The sequence below is a fragment of the Lottia gigantea genome, assembly GCF_000327385.1.
Source record: "Lottia gigantea unplaced genomic scaffold LOTGIsca_67, whole genome shotgun sequence".
In the NCBI taxonomy this organism is placed as follows: Eukaryota; Metazoa; Mollusca; class Gastropoda; family Lottiidae; genus Lottia; species Lottia gigantea.
Genome location: NW_008710284.1, coordinates 1,254,691 through 1,277,220, shown reverse-complemented (window position 1 = coordinate 1,277,220; position 22,530 = coordinate 1,254,691). Strand labels below are relative to the sequence as shown.

Genomic DNA, 22,530 nt, shown 5'->3' with positions numbered 1-22,530 from the left:
TGACTCAGTTGCCTAGCAACACTTTTAAAAATACACAAACCCTGCGTTGTATAGAAGATTACAGGCTTGGATTTCAATTAATACAAAAAATTGGTTGTTTTGAATCCTACAGTTCATATTTCAAAATCTCTCTTGAAAAATTTAGATAAAATTTAAGAGAGAATGTTTTGTCTGTTTTTTTTTCCGAAAATGAAATTTGTTAATTTGTTGCGAAATTTAATTTCCTGTTAAGTTTTTTTGATAATATTTCATCCATTGCGAAATCAAAAAGGGTGTTTGAACTTTGTATGCTGCATGTTTGTGGCATGTTCCAGATACACAACCCTCATCAGTACAGTAAGCTTTGGAATAGGGCTATATTCTAATATTCAGGCGTAGAAGTAGAAGCAAAAATGAGATTTGCCAGCTGCAATAAAACACGGTAGAAATTCTTAATGGTTTCAGACAAAGTAACGAGATTATGTGAAGAAAAAGCAGTTCAATGAAATGGGATTTGAAGATGTTTTAACATCATCACAAGACTTCGACATCTTATTTCAGTCTTGATTAACGGTGATAGATATAATAGTTGTGGTCTGGGTCCCAAGGGAGGTAATCATAAGTCGTCATGAATTGTCTTTGGATAGAATCCTGATTACACTAGGCTGGCAATGATTTAGTTCTTCAGGTAATAACTTGGATAGAGAGAAGGGCTAGGTTATTCCTATATATGTTGGCGGATGGTAAGTTGTGGTCTGAGTCTCAAGGGAGGTAATTAGAAACTTATGTAAATTATCTGCTCATTGATTGCTCATTAACAGACTGGGTCAGTGATGATTTACTGTAAATTTTTCTTAGGTCTTGTCTAGACAGATAATGATGTGTTGGAAAAGAGACAAGGGTAAAATTTAGAATTGGTTTCCATAACCCTAACCCAAATAGCTCGATCAAACTCCCAAGATCAGACCCCCAACATCAAACCCCCAAGATCACAACCCTAAGCACAAGATCAGATTCCCAATGGTTAGTCAGACCCCCTAGTTGTTGTATGCAGATTGATCATATCACCCCACCCCAAGTTGATCTTTAAGTGTGGTAATCCTAAGTATTTCAGATGACCCCATGGGAAGAGTAAACAAGGCTTTAATGGACAGTATCTATGTTATTGAATCTTATAACATTGATTTTCCATTGCCTGGAAAACAAACTAAGCCCATAGAAAGTAAAGAGCCATGTTCTGTAGTGGTAGGTACTCCCCGGGGAGCTGTTGTTTAAGAATAAAGTGGTATGTTATAGCCAAGGTATTTCAACAAGATTGTTAATTAAATTGGTATGGTAAATATTTCGATATTATCTGTGTTGAACAAAGCTATAGAGTGCAGTCGAGAAAGGAGTGGGTACTGTATGTGGTTTTATCAATGAAGAGTTCCAATTTAAGTAATGCCGGCCTCCAGGAAATAATATCAGGATATTTGAATCTGTGTTCCTTACTTGCTTTGGTCTAATAGATTTATAAAATTTTGAATCTTCACTTTTAAATTAATAAGAAATCATATTTGAATTTAACTTCTATAGTAATCTATTCATTAACACTATTCAAAATAACTCTACATGTTAGTTTACAGTCTAATTCAAACAGTTTCCAATAATTTTCAATATTTCACATAAAGTCATTCATTTCGTGATTTTTTCAAGAAATTCATTCTAAATTCTAAACGTGTTCCAAATTATAGAAACGGACTTTTCAATTACTAACAGTCAACTTTTAATCATCTAGACTAACTCTTTCTTCCAGAAGGCATGTTCCTGGAATTCCAAACTATTCCTCTCTTTAATCATTGCCAGGAACTTCTTCAAAGACAGATGTTCCAAAGAGATTTTACTTCACAAAGTTTATATGTCCAATGGGCTAATCTTTTGATAACACTATCTGTATGAACATGTGAAACATTGAATTAATAAATATTAGAAATAGTATATCAAAATATCTTGTGCTTCCTTACCCCTGTGCCTAATTCTACAAACATTAAAACAGAACCTGAAACATGTTGTTACGTATAGTTTTCATGATGTGTGATCTTCAGACAGCTGACCTATTTCAGCCTGCACTCTAATTCTATATGTGAATCTTAAACATTGCAATTCTTAATGACTGTCTTAAGACGTATTGCAAACACATTAAAGATATCATGTGATTCAATGCGCTGCAGATTCCAAATTTGAAAAAGATTTGAAGAGTACATATCACAAACACAAAGAAATATATTACAGAATAAAACACATTTCTTTCATAAAAAATTCACATAACTTTTCAACGCAATTTATATCCTGAAGTTAGATTGATTACCAATGAAAAAAAATAACCAGTGAAAAGAAGAATGAAAGTATAGAAAGGTACCAGACGTTTTGGAATCAATCCAAGAGATAGATATATCATCCCAGGCTAGTTCAATTCAGATTAAAACACTTAAATTCACTTATATCAGTCTAGCTGAATTTTAAATTTAAATCACAGCTTATCTTTTTAATTCTCCATAGTTTTTACACAGATTTTCTACAAAAAAAGATCATTAAAGGTAACCTCACACCAAAGTGATTAGCAGTTGTATATGGTTGTGAATAATTAATGGTCATGAGTTACGAACGCTACTTGCAACTAAATGATTTTGCAACCATACGCAACTGGTGAGAATTCAGCATTCCCATATGTTCCATGGTATACTTACTCTTCTAGACATCTGATATCACTTTTCATGATGAAATACTTACTCACTTATAATTGATATAATTTCTCATGTGAGGGGTTGTAACAGACAGGGTATGCTTACTCTTCTAGACACCTGATACCACTTCTTATTATGAAATACTTACTCACTTATAATTGATATATGAGCGGATGTGACACCAGACAGAGTATGTTTACTCTTCTAGACACCTGATACCACTTTTCATTCTGAAATACAAACTTATTAATGATATAATTTCTCATATGAATAGTTCATTAGCTGCTATCAATGTTTCGCCAAAATGTTACTTTAGATTCCAGGTTTTCGTTTGGCTGTTTGGATCGTTAATACTTAGTGTTTTTTACTACTTCAATCAAGTCAGAGGTTATAAATCTCGTGACAGACATTACCATTAGGTTCAGATTGTAATTAAGTTGAGCTGAGTTTAAAACATATCATTATTTATTCGTGTGAAATAAACAGTAATTTTCTCCTGATTATATCTTATTTGATGGCCCATCGATCTTACCTTCACTTTAATACAAGTATTTAAACTCATCTATGTATTTAAAGATAGTAGAAAATTCATCTACAGATCTACACTATATGGTAGTTTCAAACACAAATCATAGGCACTGATACTTACCTGTCTCAATATTGAAGCAAAGAAAAGCTCTGACGGTACCTCTGGTTCATTTGATAGCTCTGGCTTATTTGATAGCTCTGATTCATTTGATAGCTCTGACTAATTCGATAGCTCTTATTTGATAGCTTTGACTTATTTGATAGCTCTAACTAATATGATAGCTTTGGCTTATTTGATAGCTCTAACTAATATGATAGCTTTGGCTTATTCGATAGCTCTTATTTGATAGCTTTGACTTATTTGATAGCTCTAACTAATATGATAGCTCTTATTTGATAGCTCTAACTAATATGATAGCTTTGGCTTATTCGATAGCTCTTATTTGATAGCTTTGGCTTATTTGATAGCTCTAACTAATATGATAGCTTTGGCTTATTTGATAGCTCTAACTAATATGATAGCTTTGGCTTATTCGATAGCTCTTATTTGATAGCTTTGACTTATTTGATAGCTCTAACTAATATGATAGCTTTGGCTTATTTGATAGCTCTAACTAATATGATAGCTCTGACTAATTCGATAGCTCTTATTTGATAGCTTTGACTTATTTGATAGCTCTAACTAATATGATAGCTTTGGCTTATTTGATAGCTCTAACTAATATGATAGCTCTGACTAATTCGATAGCTCTTATTTGATAGCTTTGGCTTATTTGATAGCTCTAACTAATATGATAGCTTTGGCTTATTTGATAGCTCTAACTAATATGATAGCTCTTATTTGATAGCTCTAACTCATTTGATAGCTCTGACTCATTTGGTGGCTTTAACTAATTTGATAGCTCTAACTAATATGATACCTTTAACTAATTTGATAGCCAGGTTGGGAATCAGGATTCTATAGCATGTAAACTCATTAATTTCTTTACACATCATTTTATGCTAAACCTTACTAAACCTTACTAAACCTTACTAAACCTTACAACTAAAATAGTAGGAATGGATGTTAAAAAGCCAAGAACAGACTATGTTTTTTCTGTATATTGGTATCTAAAAGAGCTCACAGTAGGGTAGCTAGTAAGTACAGTACTTAACTAACTAATTACTTTATCAAAATCTAGTAATGACTGGCTAATTACCTAGATTGCTAGTAATATTACTTGAGTTTACAGTCTGTTAGGGAAGTTGTATTTGTTTGACTAGTAATATTCCTGGTATTATTTGTGGTACCAAAATATTTTCTTGAGTGAAAATTTAACAATGAATGTCAAGTTGGTTGTATTATCTGATTAGAGTTCTATTTTACCTGATAACTGGTAGATTTTGTGGTGTTTTTTGATCAAATTTAACAATGAATATATTTATTTACGCTACTGTAGATTGCTTATACTTGTGTTAAAGTTATAGTCTGATAGCTTCGATTGTATTTGTCCAACTTGTTATATTCTTGACAGTTTTTGTGGTCTATGGAACATTTTTTGTTTTGATACAGTTAACAAATTACTCAATTCCGTTGTTATTTTAGTACCAACTGAAAGATCAAAGGAAAGTTATTTCTATTCAAATCAATAGACTGTTCCTTTAAACCCTGATTTAATTTTTCCCGACTACCAAATTGAATTATTTATAAGACGTTTTAACCGTGTCTTAATACTTTATTAGATGATTTTGTCCTGGACTTAGACTCCTGGGAAACTAATGTGTCAAGTCTTACTCAATAATTGGTTTGTCTTTTGAGAAAAATAGTCACAAATCTAAAAGAAATTGAGTTGAATGTTTTAAATGTGGAACATCCTTCCGTGATAGCAATAGCCACCTTTCTTGTGTCACAGAAGTTTGTAAATGCAGCGATTTGATTGGATTGTATAGTACAGTATGCAGCCAATCAGAGCTCTCCACAGAAAGACTGTAAATGATTTGGCTGCACGTTTTTTTGGGGATTCTGATTGACTGTATCTGCAAGAATATTATCCAATCATATCAAATCAAATCAAGTTAAATGTGGCTATGGCAATCAGGGAAGTTTGTGACAGTAGGAAATACAGCCCTTGACAGAAAGACTTAAACAATTAAGCTGCGAGTTTAATCGGGGTAAATAACTTGATGTATTTACCAGCGTACAATCCAATCATATCGCTGCATTCTGTGATATGACAACGATGGCTATTGCAGTCAAGGTATTAGACAAAGTTTGTAATAGTGTGACATTGTGATGATGCTGAAGGCAAGGTGATAAACATATTGCAGTCTAATGAGGAATGGTATGTAGTTTGTGATCAGACTAGAAAATAAGTCTTGACAATCTCTCCCAGTCTATCTTCTAATATAATCATGGATATTGATGGTCTTCTACTGTAAGCTTCATGTTAAATTCCCTCTGGGGAAAATCTTGGAATTTAAAGTGGCATTGATGTGTTGATATGAATTGATTTGAATGCACGCTTCTGAATTCCCTGCTGGGGATAACGGGGAGTTGAAAGTAGTAGAACTAGGGTAAAGTAGAATAGCCTCATGGGTAAGCTTGTTGAATTACCTTAGAGAAAAATAAAGGAATTTCAAGTTGCATTATGAAAGTGGTCACAACCCATAACTCAGTTACATGACAGTTGTGTTTGAAATGACTGTTATCATTATTCACTACAATACACAACTTGTCATCACTGAGGTGTAAGTGTACCTTTAAGAATTGTTCATATTTTTTTCAACAAAATTCTTTATCACATTTATGTTATTGAAAGTGGCTCTTTAACGCTAATTAAAAGCAGTGATAGATGTTGTGTAGGAGGAGGAATTGGCAAACATGCTATCAGTGAAATTAATTTCCATCAAGTTTTCTTGACAAGCATTCTTATCTACTTAAAATTCTAGAATTAAGGTTTGTGTGAAATTTAATCAGATTAAAAGTTTATATGTTTCCTCTTATTAAAATATTTATTACATACAGAATACTGAGACAAATTACATATAGAATACTGAGACAAATTACATATAGAATACTGAGACAAATTACATATAGAATACTGAGACAAATTACATATAGAATACTGAGACAAATTACATACAGAATACTGAGAGATTGACTACATGTGCTGTGTAATTACACCAGAGTTTTACACATAACACATACCATTACACATAACACATACCATTTACACATTACATATACCATTTTCAAATTACACATCACACATATCATTTCAAATTACACAGAACACATACCAGTTTGGAATTACACATAAAGTTTTAAGTGCCACAAATCTTCCCTACTACCCCTTCCTGATGAAAAATGAGACATTATGTGCACGAATGAGTGACTAAATGACAAAAAATCATCTGTTTAGATAAAAACCTGATGGAAAATGTGATCCAGAAATTTGGGTGTCGCTATCCAGTGAGGGCATGCTTGCTGAGTTTTCACAAAAGCTGTAAATGATGTCTGAGGAATCTTGCATTAGTCACAATCCCTTTAATTTTGTCGAAAATATTGATGCACCAACAAGGGCTTTAATTTGAATAACCATGACCTAATTTTAAGATCTGATGCACATGTAATGCATGTTGATGTTTGTATTTTCTGGTCATTTCATTGCCTGCTATTTTTAATGTTTTTTCAGTCATTACCATCGTATCATAATGCTGACAATCTCATTGATATAGATCTTTACAGCATGCCCATGGTAAGTCAATCAAATTTTATTTTTATTCATTTCAAAACTTAAAGCTATCATGAATTTGAAAAAATGGAATTTTGGTTTCAGTTTGATCCATTGAATGCATCTTTTAATGTACTCAAATTTTAAGAGTTTGCACTCATTGGACATTCATATCTAAAAAACCATCAAGCCTTCGAGATTTTTCCTTTTCATTTTTGAAACTTCATGATAGCTTTAAGAATATGCATGCTAATATAGAATTAATGTCACATTGACTAACAACAATTTTGTCAACACTATAATGGAATATTGATTATTTAAAAGGGAGCTCTGTTCTGCCAATATGAGTATAAATCTACAACTAATTTTGCCAGTAAAAACAGAATTGCTTGGAGTCCCTTCTAAATGGAGGATATGAATTGAGCATTGTGAACGATTAAAACTGAAGTGTTGCTGATGATCTTACTGTTCATTCAGGAGCACGACTACATGATCATTTTTCTGGATGCATTAGTAACCAGTTCGTTAAGTTAGTAGGTGATAGTGGTTGAAAGCTGACACCGGGCTGGCTCTCGGAAACACTTGTCGTTTGGAAAAATATTATTTTTAGAAAGAGACTAAAAGTGATCTGTAAGCATGTATTAATGGAAGTTATATTTATTGCACATTTACTCACTCTAGTCTTGTTATTGTATTTTTGCATGCTACAAAAACTCTTGGACATTTTTAACATCACCCAATATTAACCTTAAGACCCCTCAACAACTGACAACTCTAGGCCTTTACCATGGTAGGGTTGAATCCCATGAAAAACCAATATGTTTGGCCCTTACTATGCCTGGGATGAACCTCATGAAAAACTAATATGTTGTCTGGCCCTACCCTGTAACAATATATCATCCATCATATCTGAGGTACTGTGTAGAGCCAGAGTTATCTGCCTTATGTGAAGTCAGACCTATATTGATTGTCAATAATATGAATTGAGAGCCCCTGGGAACACCTGCTGCCACTTTGTCTAATCAACCCAGCTTGTTTCCAATATGGATTTCCAATAGCCATGTGTTGGTGGTCTTTAGTATGATTCCATTAGAATTGGTCTGGCTTCCTGACACCATTAGGTAACTGGGTTTTTGAAGGTCAGAATGTCTCACCTGATGTTACCATGTGTTACAATGTCAACCATGTGTCACCATGTCAACAATGTGTTACAATGTGTATTAATATGTAAACATTGTTGTCACATATGTATCTTGCTATTCAAATGACATGGAAAAAAATCAATTCATAATATTACAATTCTGAAATTAATGTTTTGTTTTCTGGTTGTAACATCAGTCATTGTTACTGATATAACCAAGAGTTAAGTGATGTCAGGTGTTTCTGCTTCAACCATTAGTCACCTCTAGAATATAACCCAGAGTTAGGTGATGCAAGACTGAAAACCCAAGCTGATAAAGCGTGTTACTTCCAGTTGCCTTTCTACAGAGGGCTCTGCTTTGGCAGCACTCTCAAATTTGTTATCATTTTACATAGTAAAAGTATTGCCTATGGCATCCTTGAAACATTTGGTGCCCCCCTCACCGAATGTTACCTAGAAAGGCCATTGGTTACTTCGTGTCCCATTTCCGTCTTTTAAGTTCCAGCTTTCCAGCTGAATAAATTAGCTTTTAAGTGCTTGACTGCTCCCTTTAAAAACAATTTAGTTAAAGTATAGATTTCCAATAGAACTGTAACAGTGTTATTGTTAGTAAAACTACACTCTTTTATTTCCCCGCTTTTATATTCTACTTTCGCTTTCATATCGTCATGACAACCGAATTGAATCAAACTGTTAAAAACATGAGAGTAGCAGGAAATGTTATTAACTCTTTTGAAGCCAGGGTTCCACCTTGGAGGTCATTTGGTGCTAGGTAATTTTCTTTCTGTTACCAAGGGAATAGAAATTGTAATAATTTCAATTCTCAGAAAAAATGGCTGCTATTGAATTAGATTGGAAGTTCACAACTTTTCTTTTCACTTGAGCTCACAATTTCTTCTGACTTGGGACATTATTTCTGTATCAATTTCAACCAATTGTAAAAGATCTCTGAGTTGGAATGTATGTCTCTAATCAACTTCGTAGAGTTGTCTTTAGTCTGTAGTAAAATCATCAATATACTCACTGGAGGAGGAAGAACCTTTCCATCATTTCCCCCAGTATTTCCAACTTGCCCTGAGGTCCACTGTTCCTCCAAAACAGAAGCCATGTTTGCTACAGGCAGTGCACGTTAAAGATTCCTGTACAGTTGAAAAACCAGACTGATAGTAGGCTTGGATTGTGCAAAATTTCTCATTGAATCATTTTGCACTGCCTGGCTTCATAACCCAAATCAGGTAACCCTAAAATAGTACCAATACCAAACCCTGCTTCTCACTATTATATACCTATTTAAGCTTAGATTAATCACAATCCGTCACATCAACAGCCTTAGTGAAGTCATGAAATAGAATTACCTTCATTGGTAGTAAATTGACTGATAATGAAATTAATGTCACTATTGACTCCAGGTTGCCACTTGTCAGTTACTCATTTTATCTAGCTACAGTAACCTCTTATCTCTCTTACTCATTGACATGAGGAAATGATGAATGAATAAGTGAATGAATGAATAAATAAAGGAGTGAATGGATGAATTAAAGAATGAATGAATGGATTAATAAATGAAAAAATGAATGGATTAGATGAATGAATGATTGAATGAATAAATGAATGAATGAATAAGTAAAAGAATAAATGAATGAATGAATGAACAATTAGATGAATGAATGAATGAATGAGTAAAAAAAATAGACGGATAAGTGAATGAATGAATTAGAGAATAAATGAATGGATGTATAAGTGAAAGAATAAATGAGTGAATGAATGAACAATTAGATGAATGAATGAATGAATGAGTAAATAAATGGATGTATAAGTGAAAGAATGAATGAGTGAATGAATTAGAAAGTAGATGAATTAATGATTGTATTTTGAAACATGTCATGCAGTGTGTAATTAGAAAGATTAATTAATTATAGCATGTCTACAGAACTTTGTGTTCATGATTTATTGAATAAATAAACAAATGAATGAATGAATGATTTCCCATATGGTACAATGAATAAAACAGAATACATAAATACGAATAAGTGCATATGAATAAAAGAATGAATTTGATTAGGCTATGTAGAACAGTTATAACTAGTGTGGAATATTGTAAAACAGTTCCTCATATAATACAAGGAATAAAACAGAATACATAAATACAAATTAAGTGCATATTATTATGAATAAATTTGATTAGGCCATGTGGAGCACTAGACTACCGCTACGTTGGCTATAGTAGCACTCATGTAATCTCCAATAAAGAAGAGTTGTGGAATGACAATTTGACAGCTGTCAGTGAAGATTGTAAGATGATGTCATTCGCAAAGAGTTGAATCATCATTCTACACAAACTACAACAAATACTGTCCCCTTGATGGCAGTTCTTAGTCTGATAGATTCTCCAACTTTATAACTATAGCCATGACAAATTCCACTATAACTAAGCACTTTATGAATTTACTATCAAACTCTGCTTATAATATCTACGGGACTTTGAGATAGTGAGGTCATAATATGCCTAGTTTAAATAAAATAGCAAGAACCACAGACATCTGACTGAAAATTTAAAGGGTGCAAAACGATGCTATTAATGTCCCTATACAAAGGCGCTTAGTGTCAGAGTCTCCAAGCCACATATATATTAGCTGTGTTTTGATAGAGAATTCATAAAATGCTTAGTTTTAGTGAAATTTGCAAGAACCACAGACGTCTGACTGAAAATTGGAATGGTGCATACTGATGCTATCAGTGTCCCAGACACATAAAAGGTTTAGAAAACCTTTTCACTATCACTTTAAGTAAATGACGTTGTTAATTACTCCATTGTGTATGATATATTAGTATATATATAATTACTAAGTATGTATTATCCAATATGAATATATTTAATAACTGTACATTATATATAATATTAAACATGAGTACATACGTGTCACACAGTTGGGTCTAAGTTGATTATAACTACACAAATGGGCTGTGGAAAATAGCATAGTTTTGCCCTAAATTTCTAGAATCTCAGCCTCAGTAGCAGGAAGACTGTTTTGACTGGTTCCCTGATTTTTATGGACGGGTGCTTAATCTATTTGATATGTTTTATACTTGGAAATACTTAGCTATGCCAGTTTGAAATCTAATGCTTGGTTCGTGACAATTTATTAAAATGTTTTCTCTATTTTTCTCCCTTTCTTGTTTGTTTATGAAGTTTTTGATGGCTTGTTTATTTTATGTTCTACAAACAACATTAGCTCAATGAACGTAGGACGTAAAGCTCCAATCATTTCATTTTCATTTTCTACTCCAGGCTGATGAACCAGCTGTGGGTGGGAGCGGGTCTGGTAATGATGAAGATGATGATGATGGATCTCCAGATGATGAGGATGTTGGAGGATCAGGATCTGGTAGTGGAATGGGGGTACCTGTCGTTACAGGTAGGTTGTAACTTCTGTTTGTAAGAAGTATTGAGGGGTGCCATGGTACATGGGATAGAGTAAGCGGGTAATAGTCAGTATACGTCACGAGTCATTGGGGATGTCATAGTTTGTAGGGGTACGATGGACAATTGGGTACTTTGAAAGTATGTAACATCAAAGATTTTATAGCTAGTGACTGTATCCTCCATTGTAGAACCAACAGTTCCTACCACCACCAGCAAGCCATTAACACCTTGTGAACAGTTAAGACGAGCCAGTAAAGATTTAATAGGAAACTACGTACCACGATGTACCGTGGAGGGTGACTACGATACCATGCAATGTCGAGGTTATCCAGGCACTGGCGACTGTTGGTGTTCAGATTTAGATGGCAGGATGATCCCGTCTACCAATATGGAACAACCTAATGTACCAGATTGTGAATTAGGTAAGTGGTAATATGTCAACTCACCATTCGTTTCTGTCAATCTATCATAATATTCCATGTATATGTTTATTATTATGTAAGGGAAGTAACTCTATTTATTAAGATAACTTATGCATTAAAACAGACCACAGTTAAGTTGAACTTTAAGTATTATATTAATGTATTTGAGGGGATGATAAACTTCACAATAACTTATATTGAGTTGAAATTAAGCCTGATTTTAATTTGACTTTAGATTTTAAGATGTCGAGACAGACAGACAAACAGACAGGTCTTGCGCTGTATATAATGTAAACTTAATCAGAATTAGTTTGCGATGTCAGCATCCGCTAGAAGCAAACATTAACTTGTCATCTACCTACCAACCAAGAATTAAGAAAAACAACGCCTTTTTTATTTCAGGTTCTAACTTAAGACCTTGTGTGTTTGAAATCGTCAAATTCTCACGTACCAGATTATTGGGTGGTAAACGACCAAAGTGTACAGTGGAGGGATATTTTCAACCTGTTCAGTGTGAAGGATCTATGTGCTATTGTGCTACACCTTATGGTAAAAAAATAGAGGGCACTGAAGTCTTCATCCACGACAAACCAAATTGTCAAAGTATGTTTCTCTTTTTTATCAATTATCAGCCATATTTCATTGTAAGAAAGATATTAATTTGTCAAACAGATTCCTTGTTAGTTGGGACTTGTTTGTTTTCATTAAAGTATTATATCTCTATTCAAGTAGGTCCATTAAATAGTCCAATGATGTGCAGAACAGTAGGATATAAAACTCTATTTCAAAAGTCCAGTCAGGAGCAAAAGAGTAGAATGTAAAACTCTAGCTAATTTCAAATACTCAAGGTGATGCTCATTTTATTTTTCCAGTAACTGAAACAACATTAATGCCTATTAAAAATCTGAAGACTACAGCGATAGCTACAACACCTAGAGTGGTTATAGAGGAGATTATTACAACTAAAAAAATAAAAACCAATAATCAGGGCAAGACATCTAAACCTGAACCAGAAACAGAGGTCAGTCTTAACTTAATATACCTGATAATATACCAGTTGGGTAGAACTCATTGCTGTTATATCCCCAAGTCCACAGTTAACTCAAATACTGTTATATATACAGTACTCATAATCACCCCCTATCCCCTAAATTCTACAAATAGTTATTGGTTAATACCAATATTTAACCTTGGCTCTAATCTTACTCTACTCTGTCCCCCTCAACCGTACAGCGTTGGTGCTTAATAGCCCATTTTAGTGCTGGTGCAAGTCAATACAATTTTCAACCCTACAGCTCCCCTCCCCCAAACCTACCAACCTCCTACCCCCAACACCTCTTCCCACCCTAGACCACCCCTCTATAATAATATCTATTCTATTTACAGTATACAGAATCACCTAATGATAATACCAATATTAAACCTTTACCAGAAGATAATGGTGGAATAGATCTAACAGATTCAGATGAACCAGACACAGGTAAGCTTGTCTTCTAGAGTTATTGTCCTTGACTGGGGAATTTCCTTGATATAGCCCTTTTATTTAGTAGTGGCTTTGACTTATATGTTTGCTGATATTTCTACTTGTGTTGTGTTAGTCTAAGATTTAGGTTTCTGTGATATACTATATATAAATGGTATTACTACTTTAAGTTGTTCAGTGATACTACTACTTTAAGATGTTGATATATATGTTAACTGGTATTGCTACTTTAAGTTGCTGTGTTATATATATTAAGTGGTATTGCTACTTTAAGCTGTGATGATGTATTAAGACTAGTCTGTAGAGTAAACATGATGTGAATATTAACTAGCTCGTGTTTACTCTTTATGTCAACTGACTTCCAACTAGATATGTCTGGCTTTTGTCCTTGCCATATATATCTAGTAAACACAGCTCTTCAAAAATCCTAAGATCATAGACCTTAGAAAATTATTACAAGTCAAAAACAGGATGGGAAATTCTTTTTTGCACATGTACATAACTGTAATGGTGATGTTGCTGAAGATAATGACTCCAATGTGGTAAGGCCTTCACATGAACACCATGAATAACACATGAACACCATGAATAACACAAGAACACCATGAATAACACATGAACACCATGTGTTCATCAAATGAACACACATTATCTTGTGTTCCTTTACAAAGCACAAAATTTCAAGGGTGTGTATGCCCCAGATTTAATATAACAAGAAAAAAATGGTTTAATTTTACAAAATACGGAACGAAAGACAAAATTTGTGGCCAGTTTACTACTACCAATTAACTCCTGACAATACTCGTAAGTCAAACAATTGACAACCACTGGACAATTGAGACTAATTACAATGAATAGTCTTGATTAATCTATTGCCAGAAACATGAGAAGACAATTAATGACGGTGTTCAATTACAATAGTAGTTAATGTTGCTATCAAATTCAAAATGGCTACCTAGTAACGTTAGTTTCCTTGTCACAAAGCGATGACAATTAAAGTAATTTTCTAATGATCAAATCTACATGGTGCAGAAAAGTAGGACAAAAAACTCCATTCATTTCATTTCTAATGATCAAATGATTACCTCTTAACCCCTTCATCACTAGTGACTGCTACCAGCCACGTAATTATGTGATTTATATCGAAAGGGCTGGTGAAGCAGCCGTTACCATGACGTCACAGAATATTAACATCATATACTTTTAAAGTTCTTGTAGTTGAAGTCAAGGGTATATTTACACTCAGTATTCAAAGGTTTAAATCAAAATGGTCTGTTATTGTGGGCTTTAAGTTATATTACTTAGAAGTTTAGGGTATATATTTATTTTATTTACACTCAAGAGTTCAGAGGTTAATTATATTCATTGGGAAATATTTTAATTTTGAAATTATCTAGAAAATGTAGGCTACAGTACTAGACAAAAATAAATCACACAAGAGAATATATGATGGTATAACTCACTTCTTTAATAAAAAAGTACAAGACAATTTACATTGGTTGCCATCAGATAAGAACTCTTACAAAATTTGATGTCTGCAATATTCAGGATATAAAGTATAAAAGCTATAAACCTGATGTGCTATAGAATAAAGAGAGATATTGGCCAAGTGTAGTAATGGCCATCAATATCAATAGATATCCTTCATTGAGCTAAAAGGCTATAAGAAAACTATCCCAATTTATTTATGACAACATCATTATTGATGGACGTACCAATCGCTTCTGAGTAATCATTCTAAAGTCTTGATTATTTAGTCTCAGAAACATTTGTCCAATATAACAAAATAATACAATTTCTTGATAGAGGTTTCATTTAAGTTAAATTTAGTTAAATTTAATGACATAGACTTCATTCGCTACTGGGTAATCATTCTAAAGTCTTGATTATTTAGTCTCAAAAACATTTGTCCAATAAACACATAGTATTATCAATTGTAAGAGAGTTTTTTTTCGCTACTGAGCAATCATTCTAAAGTCTTGATTATTTAGTCTCTTAACCATTTCACTCTTTAGACTTGCCTATTGTTGCTTTACTCTGATTGGATGCTGTTAATGACCTTCGACAAGAACCCCTTACTACTTTAAAATATTTTACATATTATTCCATATAATTGTATTCCATATGTTTTGCATTTGATGGCTTCTTGTTAGTTTTTATCACCTAATGAACAGTCTCTTAACGTTTTGTAAATTGTAAGTTTTGAGCAGGGTCCTCTATCATGGTGTAAACTGTAAGGGTCCTCTATCATGGTGTAAACTGTAAGTGTCCTCTATCATGGTGTAAACTGTAAGGGTCCTCTATCATGGTGTAAACTGTAAGGGTCCTCTATCATGGTGTAAACTGTAAGGGTCCTCTATCATGGTGTAAACTGTAAGGGTCCTCTATCATGGTGTAAACTGTAAGGGTCCTCTATCATGGTGTAAACTGTAAGGGTCCTCTATCATGGTGTAAACTGTAAGGGTCCTCTATCATGGTGTAAACTGTAAGTGTCCTCTATCATGGTGTAAACTGTAAGTGTCCTCTATCATGGTGTAAACTGTAAGGGTCCTCTATCATGGTGTAAACTGTAAGGGTCCTCTATCATGGTGTAAACTGTAAGGGTCCTCTATCATGGTGTAAACTGTAAGGGTCCTCTATCATGGTGTAAACTGTAAGTGTCCTCTATCATGGTGTAAACTGTAAGGGTCCTCTATCATGGTGTAAACTGTAAGGGTCCTCTATGGTGGTGTAAACTGTTAGATTAGAGTTAATATGTGTTGATGAAACTGTGTCAAGACTAGAGAGTTGAGATAGAAGCAATCAATAATACTGATATATTGTAACATCTCTAGCCAAGGTTGAGTCAATGTTGAAAATACACTCTTATTTTAACTAGAATCTTTATACAATATCTTCACTGTGGTTTAGTCATGTTGTTATCTTATAGACAATGATTTTCTACTTTCTGGCTTGTTTTTTTGGTGTTGGAAGTAATCTTTATAAGATTGTCTTGACTGTGGTTAAACTATGCTGTAAGTAAGTAAGTAAGATTTGGAAGTGATATTCTACATGAAAACTTATTTCTAGATTGTGTCAGGTTTTTATCAGTGGTTAAATCATGTTCTTATTTTAACTAGATATTGTCATCACTGTGGGTTAGCCATGATTTTACAGATTTAACAGATATTGAAGTGAACTGATTTCTGGATGGTGTTTGATTTAGAATGGTGAAATGATGTTCGTATTTTAACTAGAATCATTATAAGATATTGTCATCACTGTGGTTTAGCCATGATTTAACAGATAGTGAAAATCTGAAACTTACTAGCAAGTGGAAATTATCTTAACAGACTGACAGTGTTTGTAAGAGTATGGAATAAAACTGTGTATTTTAACTGCTATACAGTTTAAGATGGGAAATAAATTTGTGTAAACTATCAAAAAGAAGGGTAAAATATGAAAGTTGGAATTGAAAAAAGTGTACTCTTCTTGGTTTGAGCAGTTGGATGGTAACAGTACTGATTGTAATTAAGATCTCTGGATTTCAAAAATCAGAATAGTATAGACTTCTATTGGTATATCATTTAGAATTGTTCTCTAAAGCTGTGTTAAAAATGTGATACATGTATAAGATTATTCAAACTAGAATGGATGGTGCCGAGGGCTTAACACTTCCATCGGGTAATTGTCTTATTTTTAAGCTCATGTTTGAGTTGAAGATGATTCAGGATGACTCTCAGTGGTCTAGACAACCAATTAAAATCGTTGTTAGCTTGTGGGAGATATTTGTCTACTTCCGGTTGATTGGTTACTATGTCATCTTGAGATATCAGCTTAGTCATTCCTTGTGACATCATTATCATACCTTGTGACATCATTATTTTGTCTTGTGACATCATTATCCTGTCTTGTGACATCATTATCATAACTTGTGACATCATTATTTTGACTTGTGACATCATTATCCTGACTTGTTACATCATTATTTTGACTTGTGACATCATTATCCTGTCTTGTGACATCATTATCCTGTCTTGTGACATCATTATCATAACTTGTGACATCATTATTTTGACTTGTGACATCATTATCCTGACTTGTTACATCATTATTTTGACTTGTGACATCATTATCCTGTCTTGTGACATCATTATCCTGTCTTGTGACATCATTATCATAACTTGTGACATCATTATTTTGACTTGTGACATCATTATCCTGACTTGTGACATCATTATTTTGACTTGTGACATCATTATTTTGACTTGTGACATCATTATTCTGTTTAATGTGTTACCTATTTCTATATTTCAGAAGAAAATAATTTGGTTGGTCCAGTAACACATATAATGACCCAACCAGGCCTTCTAGCAGGTAAGTTACTATGATAGCCTTCCATCTAGAACACCTTGTATCACTCTGGCTCAGACTTGACTGAAATTTTTCAAGATTTGCCGATGTTTTGACAAATATTTTCTTGCCTTTTTTGCTGTGGTGGTGGAATAGACCACTTTCCATTTCCTTGTCTGTTTTCATGAACCCAATAATTTTCATTAGCTGTAACGTTATTTTCTTTTTTTCGTTTCAGCTATCATAGGTGGAGCTGTAGTAACGCTATTATGTGCCATTTTATTAATAATGTTTATAGTGTATCGTATGAGGAAAAAGGACGAGGGGAGCTATGCCTTGGACGAGCCACGAAAAATGCCTAATTACTCGTATCACCGAGCAGAAAAGGATAAAGAATTTTACGCATGAGGAGTTAGAGAATGAAATTATAGGGTCATGTTAGATATTAAGGATTTTTTTTCCGAGTTTGATTTTTTTTATGAAGGGTCACAAATGTTCTTTTCGAGAGAAAAAAAATCGTTCATCCGAAAAAATATCTTTTAACAAACACTTATGTCATCTCTTGGTATTTTTAATATTTTCACCAAAATTTAAATCTGTCAAAAGTTTGAGCGGGAAATATGGTGCAGAATTACCTCACAGAAATCCATTAAAAGGCCAAAAAACGACTGCCATTTTGAAAATGATATTCCAAGAGATGACATACAAATGTATTGAAATAAAACAGAATTTTATTTCATCAACTTTTCATATATATTCATCAGCATTAAATCATTAAAAATTTGAATCATTTCAAAGTATCTCATTGGTCAGTTTGAAATTTTAACAGATTTCATTGGCTGATTAAAAATACAAAAATGATTTCATTGGCCAGTGTAAATTTTGAAAATATTTTATTGCTTAATTGAAATTTAGAATGTATGATTTGAATTTGAATTAAATTTAACGAAATAATTCATCTTTGCTGTCAAATAATATGAAAAATCTTTTCGAATCAAAATTTTTGAAATAATTTGAGGCAGGCACAACGCCTTGGACATGAACATTTTAAAAACAACAATAAATTGTTAATATTTGTAAATAGAATAATTATGTATAAAATTTTAGTTGTAAATAATCCATCAGTAGTTGACACAATTTCACAAATTTAACGGACCTCAAAATTGATGATGATCTTACGGAAAAATGTTGGCAAATATATGTCACATACTGGAGAATTTATTCAACCCAAGATTTGACTTCTTTTCTAAAATATAAAATGAGAACTGACAATAAAAACAGCCTCAAAGGCTCTCAAATTGTAACGCCCTTCGACAACTCTCTGCAGATTCCTTATGGTTAATTCTACCTCTGTAATTTTTGGAACTAATTTGCATATTGATAATCGCTTAAGACTCCGGTACTATCAGTAATAAGGGACACTGTTAAACACCTCTCTCGTGTTGCCCAGTTCTAGCAAAACTTTCAGGGTAGACTGTTAGTTTGATGTAATGGCATTCAAAGAATCTAAAAAAAAGTCGTTAAATTTGTGAAAGGTTAAATTTTTTATGATTAATCAAGGAATTTAATTTAATTTTACAAAGTTTTTATTTAAATGGCAGAGCATTTTAAAAATGATACATCTTAATGTTGAAAGAAAAGCTCTTACTGGAACATTCTCACAATAGGTGATACAAGAATACTGGCTATTGTTGTCAAGGTATAAGATGAAGTTAGTAATACCTTGACCATTGTGAAGATAGGCAATTGTTTGAGTTGAACGTAATGAGCACCTTCTAGATATTGATGGTGTTTCACCAACCAGTTTTTAAAATAAGAACTTTGTAAATAATATTTGAAGTGTATATAGAAATTATTTGTATATGCCATAAACTAATCAGTAAATAAGAAATTTTAATTTTTTTTTTACGATTTATTTTAATTGTCAAATTCATTTGGGGAAAATGATGGTTCAATATAAAGCTCCATTTTAACTACTTTATTTGTCTTCATTCTAAGGTTGAATATTAATGTTTTATATCATGCTATCTATTTGTATTAAAAGCCAAAACTTGTCGATGAAATTGTCGAATTTTATATTGCTTTTGAATAAGTTTTTTGATATTCAGGTCTGAATTACTACAAGTGGTGGGTGTCACTTGCGAAGCAGACTATGCTTTCTCTTTTCGGAACACCTGATGGTACTTCTCTTTGGAGGAGTCCACTACTATACAACTTTTATTTGTTTGACGGAATTGTCTTGTTTGGTAAATTCTATTACAAATGTATGAGGAGCTGTTGTTAGACACATTATGTCTAGCTAAAAGTCTAAAATGACTGGTAGAAATGTCGTTGATAATGACAATATTGTCCATGGTTAGCTGACTTCAGAAGCAATTTAAATATCTTCATATTTCAGTCGATGTTAAAAAAAAGGAGAATTTCAAGAATTATACCAATATTTATAGTATATTTATTTGGTTTGTGCTAAAAATAGTTTAAATTTATAACCAATCATAGTCTATAGAAGATCAGCACATTCCATTTTGAAGGTCAGAACAGGGTCAAGGTTAAGGTCATCTCCATAGTAACAGATTATATTAGAAGATGGAAATAATGATGATAGTTTTAGAGATATTTGCTTATTTTATATATGGTTATCATGGAGGTTTTAAAACACAGCTGCCATTTTGATAAAACTGTTGCCTTGGTTACATAGATTTTAACATTATGTATGATCTCTGAATGATATATGTTTTAGAATTTTAAATTTTATTGAAAGATGTGTACAGCTCTGAGCTCAAAATATGTATTTTAATCTGCCTTGGATTTTAAGAAGGAATTCTAACTATGGTTGTGTTAACTTGTGTTTGCACTAGAACTCATAACACTAACACTATGTGTTACACTTAACACTATATGTGTTACACTAAACACTTTTCTTAGGCTACGCCACTAACAAAATAATTGCAATTTCAAAATTACACAAAAAATTAAATAAAAAAATTGGAGAAATGTATGATTTTTTCAAAGCTTTTTAATTTTTTCTTAAAGCTTTGCTTTTTCTTTATTTCTGGGTTTCAAATTTGATCATACAGCAGGTCTGTTCGCTTTGATCTTCACTACCAATAGTCTTGCTTAATCCAGACTTTTTGGATGCTTGATTTCAATGGAGTCTGGAATGATCAGGTCTATGTCACAATTTCATAATCATCATATTTATTGCACATAATCAAAATACTGTCACCACCTTCAAGCATTGTTCGTTCACCTTTCTTGTACCCTTTTATTTTCTGGCTTTTTATGATTTATTTTCTGAAGTTTTTAAAATTTATTTGAAGCAAATTAAGGCACTAAAGGTTTAATTTGAAAAGAATTGTACAAAGAAATTCTCTTTCCTATTTTTTTATCCAATGGAGTTAAGAATTCAAGCAGAAACTGAATTTACTTTTGATTTAATGTAAGAAAGATGCACTAAGAAATTTCAGTTTTATGTAATTTTTATTTATGGTCAGGTATTTTTCATGGAAAAAGAAACCAATGAAAGTTAAATATATTAACTACTCTAGAAATTACGTTAGTTATGTTTCAAATTTTAGAAAGTTTTCAATTATAAAGATACCTTAAAAAAAATTCTCGCTATTTCCAAAGATTTTTTTTTCTTCTTGAAAAACAGAAAACGTTTTTTTATTGGTTTGAAACAAACTCTGTACTTGTAAGCAAGATTTGAATATATATATTTTTTTTATGTTTTGTACTGGAATTGGTAGTTAGTTACTAAAAGTTTTGAAAAATGTCACGAAATACTAACATCTTATTTATTACTATAGAAGAAATAATTCTTTTGATTAAAAATGAAAAATATAAAATGATATTTTATATCAGCTCATTGTATTTACTTTTTATTTTTCTTTCATTAAAAATATAAATTCTTCAATTATTTAGTTAGTTAGATTAAGTTACCATTTATTGAAAGATAATTTATCATCATAATTTCAGAATTTTTCAATCTCTAGGACATGTTTTGAAAATTGGAGGTGAGCAAAAGACCTAATTTTACATAAAACCCTTAGAAAGGTTGGGGCATTTGAAATGGAGCTCAGATTGTCTTTTGTCCCTACCCTTACCCAGCTGGGAATGCATAGGTCCACTTTTGTCTGTGTGATCAACCAAAATCTTCTTTTGATCAGGCAATCGAAAAAAAAAATGCCTCTATTAACTTGTACCGTATAGTAGGTATTTCCAACAATGCCATTATTAACTTTGACCTCCATGAAGCTTCCAAAAAAAGGTTCAATAACCTGTACCGTATTGAGGCTGGTGACTAACAAATGCCTCTCTCGTACACAGCTTTGAAGGTACAATGTCCAACTAAATGCATCAATAACCTGTACCGTATTGAAACAAGTGTACTAACAAATGCCTCTTGTACAGTGTTCAACTGGAGCTAATGCATAAATAACCTGTACCGTATGGAAACTAGTTCACAGCTAATGCCTTATTTGTACTGCGTCGAAGCTACATTGTGCCTCTTAATGCCTCATGTTATCCTGTACCGCATTAAGGAGACAGTTTCTCTAAGTATATATTACTGGTCAGTAATTTTTATACCGTTTCAGACTCCCGATGCCAACTAGAAGACCGAGTTATTGAATGAGAGTGATAAGAAAACTTGCTTCGCGGCCAAGCAGTATGGTAAGTTAATTGTTGTATGTATTTGTACAGTGTTTACAGACTTACTTCCCTTTATTTATCAATACTATACACCTCAAAGTAATCTTGACCAAGTCGAATCACCGACGCAAA

The 22,530-nt window shown here is 32.8% G+C and overlaps 1 protein-coding gene across 1 annotated transcript; it reads left to right on the top strand.

The window, feature by feature from the left end:
• Positions 1 to 1,101: 1,101 nt before the first annotated feature.
• On the top strand, positions 1,102 to 20,159 carry LOTGIDRAFT_235646 (hypothetical protein; the record flags this gene model as incomplete). The annotated part of the gene is made up of 9 exons (XM_009065067.1): positions 1,102 to 1,224; positions 6,905 to 6,967; positions 11,374 to 11,500; positions 11,697 to 11,930; positions 12,333 to 12,533; positions 12,803 to 12,951; positions 13,317 to 13,410; positions 17,710 to 17,769; positions 17,984 to 20,159. 9 exons carry the CDS (start codon positions 1,102 to 1,104, stop codon positions 18,151 to 18,153), a joined length of 1,221 nt encoding a protein of 406 aa, XP_009063315.1. The 3' UTR covers positions 18,154 to 20,159.
• Positions 20,160 to 22,530: the final 2,371 nt, after the last annotated feature.